This window comes from Dryas octopetala, chromosome 8 (assembly GCF_963921425.1).
Source record: "Dryas octopetala chromosome 8, drDryOcto1.1, whole genome shotgun sequence".
In the NCBI taxonomy this organism is placed as follows: domain Eukaryota; kingdom Viridiplantae; phylum Streptophyta; class Magnoliopsida; order Rosales; family Rosaceae; genus Dryas; species Dryas octopetala.
The window spans coordinates 15233542-15241772 of record NC_141373.1 but is presented as its reverse complement, the minus strand read 5'-3'; the positions used below and the strand labels follow the sequence as shown (position 1 = coordinate 15241772).

General features: G+C 35.9%; 1 protein-coding gene across 3 annotated transcripts; it reads left to right on the top strand.

The window, feature by feature from the left end:
• The first annotated feature begins 4226 nt into the window (after positions 1–4226).
• LOC147277550 (uncharacterized) lies at positions 4227–6602 on the top strand. Of its 3 annotated transcripts, none has more exons than XM_086254652.1 (3): positions 4227–4391; positions 5472–5784; positions 6237–6602. In XM_086254652.1, the coding sequence occupies exons 2-3, from the start codon at positions 5517–5519 to the stop codon at positions 6314–6316; spliced, it is 348 nt and encodes a 115-aa protein (XP_086110778.1). In that variant the 5' UTR covers positions 4227–4391; positions 5472–5516; the 3' UTR covers positions 6317–6602. The 3 variants fall into 3 exon arrangements, with proteins under 3 accessions (XP_086110778.1, XP_086110777.1, XP_086110775.1); XM_086254651.1 differs by having other exon boundaries at positions 4227–4404; positions 5495–5784; XM_086254649.1 differs by having other exon boundaries at positions 4228–4391; positions 5495–5784.
• The last annotated feature ends 1629 nt before the right edge of the window (positions 6603–8231 follow it).

Genomic DNA, 8231 nt, shown 5'->3' with positions numbered 1-8231 from the left:
TCACCCCCTCAGCCACCTAATCTCAGCCCCGTCCCCTCCCCTCCTAGGCCCCACCCAGCCCTCCCCTTCCTGTCCCCACCCCCCACCCAGCCCCTCCCCTCGCCCCAGCCCGCCCCCTCCCCAGCTCGCCCCCCATCCTCCCTTTTCTCCCTGCTCGACTCACCCCCAGCCCCAGCCCCGTCGCACCCCCTCCCCCCCAGCCCTAGCCCCGTCGCACCCATCCCCCTACCCGACCCACCCTCCCCCCACCCCCGTCACACCCATCCCCTCTCCCTGCCCGATCCACCCTCCCCCCCACCCCCAGTCCCATCGCACCCTTTCCCCCTACCCCAGCCCCATTGTACCCCCTCCCCCTCCCCCTCACCCTCAGCCCCGTCGTACCCCCCACCCAGCAACAGCCTCTCTCCCCCCAACCCAATCCAGCCCCTCCCCGACCCACCCCCTTTACCCAAACCCCCAACCCAGCCCCCCTCACCCCTCTTCCCCGACCCACCCCTCTTCAACCAAATCATTCTCCCCCAATTTTTTTTTATTTTTGAAAGTTTTAATTTTTTAAAGAATTTTTTTATTCAAAAGTTTTTAAAAATATTATTATTTTTTAAATGTGGGTAAAAAGACGAAAATATTTCTGCCACATCAGCAGATAATGATTTATTTGACGGAAAAACTAATGGAGGTACTATTTTGACACAAATTGAAAGTTGAGGTATTTTTTTACAAGTTTTCAAAATTATAGTACTAAATTGAAATAACATGTAAAATTGAAGTACTAAATTATAATTTGTTCTAATTTAAAAATAAACCGGGCAGCTGTGCCCGAAATGCATGGTTTGACGAGGAAGCGACACGTGGGCAGATGAATGGCTGGGAGGGAGCGGGCTGGGGTTGACGGTCAGGACAAAAATATCTGGGTGGAAGACTAGTCAAGAGCGAAGACGCAGCAGCAGCAGCACTGCTTGGCTGAGCTTGGCGCTAGATATTTTTGTTCTGGCGAGCAGCCAATCAGCGCGCAGCTCTAGATATAAGCCGGGTCAAATCCGGCCCAAGCGACGTGGCGCAATGCTGTGGCAGCAATATATCTCCATCTCTCTCTCTCTCTCTCTCTCTCACATCTAACTTGGCTCGTGACCTTGACATGTATGGCCTATTGCGATTGGCTGGGGTCCTTTGGCCTTTGGGATTGTTTGAGGGATGGTGATGATGATGAATTGATGAATTGATGATGGTCGAGGACATGATCGATGTCATGTGTCACAATGAATATTATATACATGTACAATGTTTGGACAATGCATAATAAATTAATAACCAAATGTTTGGACAATGTATAATTCTAGTAAGGGGTTAATATTGATAAGCAAAATAAATTATAGCAAACTACATTTAATTAATAAAATATTTCAATATTACATAATGGATAATATAGATTTTATTTTTTCGTATAAGTCAATGAGCTAGTTTTGAAATTATATATCATTTTAGTTACTAAGTTCAATTTACTTGATGATATGTACTTTTGATACATTAAAAAATACTAATTTACCTATAACTTTTTATTATTATTTATGGGTATAAAATTATGACGTTGCACACTCTTAATTTAGTTTAGGGTATATAAATAAAGTACATGGTATATAAATGAGATTTAGAATTTAGAATTAAAGTTCTGAAATTTATGACTTAGAGTTTAAATCTTGAGTTTTGAACAGAACCACATTGTCACATTTAGTGAAATTTGAGTGATTAATTGTAAGAAAAATAAAATTTGGGTGGTAAATATGCATACTCCCTATAATCCATTTAGTGAAATTTGAGTGATTAATTGTAAGAAAAATAAAATTTTGGTGGTAAATATGCATACTCCCTATAATCTGGGTAGTATTAGTGCAAAACACCTATGTATTAATATGTAATTTGTTAAAAATGAGGTTCAGTGATTTGAAATATTTCTTTTTTATGTTTTTTGTTTCAACTTTCAAGGATCATCAATATAAAATATTTATAGAATATAAAATAATTAATCATATATTTTGTCATAAAATAAATAAACAAAAATAATTTTTATGATAAACAATTTCTAATTTGAATAATTTTCTACAAAAATAATTTTAAAAAGGGATCCAAAAGTGAACAATTTTGATTATAGAACCATGCTGAAAAATAATTAGGAAGAACATAGATACACTCTTGGGTTAACATTGTAAATTTAGGGGAGGAATTGACCCTCCTAAAGAACAATCTATCTAGAATGATAACACAAAGACAAGAGGCTCCATGCATGATGAAGGAATATACATGTCGTCCAAGCACTAACAATTATAAAATGAAAGAAATCGGTGGTCGTCTGTGACCTGTGGGTACCAATAGCTGAATATGGTGAATATTTAAACAAATTAACAAGGATGGTTACATATTAAACAAATGATTAACCATGCATAAGCGATCGTGTCACCTTAGCAACCCTACACGTGTCCCAAGTTTGACATATTTTGGTCGGCCATAGACCATTAATATGATGATGACCTCTCTATAAGCCAAAGAGAGGTGATTTGAAAAAGGTTGGACGGTTGAAGATAACTACATGCATATATGAATATGATGCAGTGGCTGACTTCAACTTTCATTACGATTGATGAGCATTAATCCAGCAAGAGTCGTTGCCTATTCAAAAACTAAACTGATCGAAAGCTACATGCACACATGGCTACATCCACTGCGGAACCAAATTAACAAATTAATCTACAAAAAAATTATTATATATAACCGATATCTTGTTAGATGAGATAACAGATAACTAATTTTTGTACGTATTATATTATATAATATACAGTTTATAGAGAATAATATACTCATTGACTACCAACTAACTATTGAGTAATATTGCTTTTTTTCTCTACACAAAATAGAGAAATTCTATCTTTCCCATATAAATTAAGAAAAAAAGAAAACCAGACTCCTTGGTCGAGAGACCTCAATACAATCCTCCAACTGAACTTTCTCAACTGGCCAGACTGGGCCAATGGTACGTAGTCATAGTGTCAGGTGTGGAGTACTAGACCTAGTCATATTGTCAACTTTATATGTTAGGTCTAAAATTAAACAAATTTCAATATCGGGAAAATACCAAACCTAAAATAAATAAATAAGAAGTTGTTTAATTTCTAAAAGTAAAAATGTACCTTTTAATTTGTGACATTAATCTATATTAATGCTTTTAATTATATCAAACTGTTCTCAAGAGTGAGGAGTTGATGAAAAGAGCTAAGGCGTCTCACACTAATAAAGATGAGCTATTTTATCAATACTAAAACTTGTGTGTGCTTATTATAAAGGAAGGAAGTTTTGAATTTTGGTGTGGACCTATTAAATAGAAAAATGAGAGTAACAGTCAGTAAGTATTTTGATTATAAACAAATTGGCATCCATAATATTTTTATCTGACCTAATGATTATTGGCAACGGACTAACAGTCAGTGGTGGATCTAGGTTTTTTATCTTGGAGGTTGGGCTAGTGGTTTGTTTTAATTTTTTTTTTCTAAATCCTGACTTAAAAACGGTGCCTTTTTGATTAGGATAATTAAAAAAAATTAAGCATGGCTCAAAACGACGTCGTTTTGGCTAGGCTTAACTGAAAAAAAAAACATAAAAACTACAAAATCAGAAGATTGCTCAGGGGGCATTTCAACAAACAGGTAGTGGGCGTACCGCCACGTTGGGGAGTCACCGACATTGAAGAAGGGGGCTTCAAGGGAAGGCTTCACCGGCGTTGGGGGGTTGCCCAACCCCTGCCTCCCAACGTTGGTCCGCCCCTGCTAATAGTTGGAAGTAATTAGACATTGAATAATTATAGATTTACACTCATATTTTCTCGTATTAAAATCTTACAAATTACAATTTAATAATACAACATTTCTAAAGCTTATGTATGTTTATCTTCTTGAATCGTTATGCCTATATAAGAATTAATCTCTCTCAAAAAAAAAAAAGAAAAGGAAGATAGATATAGATATTGAACTCCAGCCGTCAGATTAAAGTTGATCTAATCAAACGACACTGAGCAAGAAATTATTTTTTAATTTTGCAGAAGGGTCATAACTCATAATACAGCCATGGCCCTAAGGTCCAAAAAAGCCCATCCAAGCCCATTCCTAATTTGGTCAGCCCAGCCCGTAAACCCAGTTACCAGCCTTTCCCTCCTTCCCAGTTCCCCTTCTGCTTTCTTCTTCGGGTTTACTGATCAAACCCAACAACCCAATTGATCCCCTTCAATTCCCTTTTGTTAGTGACTGACTAAGGTTAAATTTCAATCTTAGGATTAGCGCATTTGCAGAGAAGAGGTGTCAGGCTTGCAATCCACGTTGAGGTTGATGCTTGATAGGACCAAGTCCTGGGTAAGTAGATTTGGTAAATATTCTTGTGATTTTAGCTTATGGGTTTGGTTAAATTGGATTGGGTTTGGTCTTTTAGGATCCATTCGGACTCTCTCATGTTCTATGTTTTGTGTATGTGTGATTGTATTTTGATTTCTGTTATTTCTGTTCAATTGGTTATCTATTATAAGAAGATTAGGTACGCATAATTGAGTGAGTGGTTGTGTATCGTTTGTTTCTCATTGTAGTTTGCATAATTGTGATCTGGGTTTAGCTCCCCAAACTTGTTCATTTACAAATTTTATATTATGATTAACATGAGGTTCTTAACTTGTTATTGGAGATAGGGCTGCCTTTTAAGATTGAAGTAATTTTTTTATTTTTTTTGATGAACCAGATTGAAGTACTTGAAAATTTGACCCTTTACTTTGTGATTGAAGAAATAATTTTGTTTTTTTGATATAGGAGATTGAAGAAAAAAACTAATAACATGAATTCTGGTAAAAAAAAAAAAACTAATAACATGAATTCATTGTTCTCAAATTTTCCCTTCATATGAACAATTGAACATAATTTTTTCCCTTTCAGAAACGAAAAGAATTTTACTTCTGTTTTTTTCCCAATTATGATATTTGAAACTCATTCTTTGTGTTTACCTGAGAGTTCTATTTCCCTATTCAAAAGAGAATACGCAATTGCCTACCCTTTGTTCATGTAATCTTTGATTGGTTGTATTTATCTTTTTTCTACTCCAATCCAATCCACTTCTTGTTCTTGATTCTGAGAACAGGAACCACGCATGCAAGTTCTATCATCTTTATGGTGTTTCTACTCTTTTTTTTAACCCACCTTTATTACAGTGTATTTCTACTTGTTACTTGATAGTGCAATTTGGGATTCTTTTAATTCATTTTCTTTTTCCGGATGCCTGGTTGGCTGTGGGGTGATTTTACATTTAATGTAGTTGTTAGAGGAAGTCAGTGTTAATTAATTTTCTCTTTATTTAACCTGTTCACACTTCTATTATATTTGCATTCATATCCTGCATTTTGCTCTTTGCTTAAAAAAAATTAACCTTATTTTATGTTTGAGGCTACTTAGTCTGCTTCATTCTTGATCTTCAGTTGTTGTTGAACATCCTTGGCTATGGCTTCTAGGCGCCATGTTCATTATAGCCCTCTTCCTACTGATGAAGATGATGATGGTAATGGAAGACGCTATGACCCTCGGTTTGACTATTCACCAAAGTCCTTCGATAAAATCCCATGGAAGTCCATAGTCCTTGCTCTTTTCCTGCTTTCTCTTGGATCATTGCTTCTCTTTCTTTCATATTTCATTTTCACCGGTCACATGGGAGGGGAGCTGTCCCAAGTGTATGGCCTTTTGGCTCTAGGAATTCTCACCTTCCTCCCAGGTATGTCAAAGATATTTCCATCTCTTTCTTTATCTCTACCTATCTCTTGTGACATTTTTTAGTTATATGACTAACTGACTATATAATAGATGCTATATAATTTTAAAATTAATGACCCAATTTAAGGCATTTGAAAGTTTGTCTTATAATATAGTTAGAGGAGAGGGCAATTAATTCTTGGACGGATAACTTCATATAACGTGTAGATTCCCTTAATTCCTATGTTGAATTTCCTCTGTGATGCACCTATATAAGCATATGATAGGAGTAAAGAAAGCATAAACCATATTTCTGACTCTGGCTTGACTACTAGCTACCCTGGGATGGATTTTCTGAAATTCTTCATACATGGGAAGCTTGATTGGCCAACCAGTTTCATATGGAAATTCTTCATACATGTCAGGAGCTTGATTGACAAATTGACTAGTTTCGTGCGATTGTTATGGCTGCAGGCTTTTACGAGACACGACTTGCATACTATGCATGGAGAGGTGCAAAAGGATACCGTTTTGCCTCTATTCCTGACTACTAGGTTGTCTTTGTCTTCAAAGTTTCCCTAATAATGTTGTATGGTCTCAATTTCAGTTGACAGGTTCATGTAAAATCCACATTGTATAGAACCAACTACTTTGCACGATGCATCTGTAATTTTTTTTTCTTATTTATTTATCCTTTATTTATTATTAAATGACTCGTTTTCTATTGAAGCATGGCGTGCACACATATAGTTCATACTCGGATTGTTCTCCAGCTTGTAGGTTGTAAAACTGTTTATCTAGCTCTTTATGAATCAAGCCTAAGCAGAAGTTTATAGTTCATTTTATTGAAGTTAAATTGTGTCCATTTATGCTTGCATTAGTTCATATTATTGAGCAAGAAACGCTTTGTTTTGTGTATTCAAGGCTTGGAGCTTTGTAATAGCCAACCCAACATATTGCAGTGCAGTCCATTGAGCTGAGAAATGTCAGCAATGATCATGAAACATCCTTGTATACCAAAGTAGGAATTTTAATAGTGGGTCTGTCTAGTAGATCCGAATTAACATACTAAGATTGTTATTTTGAGCTTGGCCACGTGAAATTTTTGTTTTGGGAATTTTATTCTTGATCCCTCACATTTCTCATTTTTAGATTATATAACTTCACAATGAATGTTAATTTATATTTCATTTTAATATTACATAGTAGTCACTGTGGACTTATTATTTTTTTTTTTCTAAAAAGGTTAATGGACTTTGAAATTTTATCCCATTTAGTCAGTAAAGGCAAATCACTTGCTGATGTCATATTTTAGAGCATTGAAAATTACTAATTTTTCCATTTCTTTTTTAATTACTCTCCTTGTCTCTCTGTGTCTCATTATCTTCACGTATTTCTCTCTCTCTCTCTCTCTCTCTCTCTCTCTCTCTCTCTCTACGACTTTCTCTCTCACTATCTCTCTACTACTTTATCTCTCAAACGTGTGCCAACACCATTGCTTTAAGAATCTCTTTGTAAGTTTTTGAATTTTCGTTTTAATTTGATTTCTTCGGTTTGAATTTTGAATTAAACTCTAGTTGGTTATCGAGAAACCATGAGAAAATAAAATAAGATGAAAATTAGGTAAGAAGAGGGTAATGCCTCTACTCGAGGTAGCTCGGTTGGAACTGAACATGCCGACTACAGTAATGGATTTATGACTGATAAGGAACTAATTGAAACCAACTTATTTTACTATAAATTGCCTAAATTGGTGTCTAAATAATATGAATTCTTTGTGCAAATATTTTTAAGTAAATCTAGATTGATTAGTTGGGTTTGTGGGTAAGGTTTGAGGCACAACACGGTGTTCATAATTAAGAGGTTCGATTCAGGTGGGGTTGGAAAGAGGATAAAGAGACCTCAAATATTTTTGGGTTGTGAGAGACATGGTGAATACAAGCCAAATAGGTCTACCAATACATATGATGTTGAGAGCATAAAAGATAAGTGTCAAAGGTTAATTAGATTTTTTGAAGAAATGTGGATGTCATTTCATTTTTCGAAGAAATGTGGATGTTGTTGCTAAAGCTAAAATAGCAAATGCTCAATTTTTGTGCCAAATTTATCAAAAAAGTTTAGCATAGCAATCTCTAAAACCAAGGAAAAAATAAGACCCAGTTACTCAAAAGTTGAAGGAAAGAGAGTGAGTGGAGTACAAATGGTTAATTATTGTTGATGCGCAAAATTCGTCACGCAGTCAATTTTGCCTCTGTTTAGAAATTTTTCGTAAAGAATCATTGCTCGGACCTATGCTTTAGCAAGGCAAGTGACGCCTCTTTTTTTTACATGTTGTGGTTGCGAACCATGAAGCTGTATTACGTGGAGTTCTTGACCGGCGCAAGTTTTAGCCTAGGCAAGGTAAGACAAGTTTCTCATGTTACATGATTTTTGTTGTACCTTTATTCTTGCCGCAAACTTAGGACTGGG

What these genes read in the sequence shown, in the direction of transcription:
- LOC147277550 (XM_086254652.1), top strand. Translation starts at nt 5,517, where the DNA reads ATGGCTTCTAGGCGCCATGTTCATTATAGCCCTCTTCCTACTGATGAA. An exon ending in AATTCTCACCTTCCTCCCAG is followed by an intron (nt 5,785 to 6,236) that starts GTATGTCAAAGA and finishes TTATGGCTGCAG; the next exon opens with GCTTTTACGAGACACGACTT.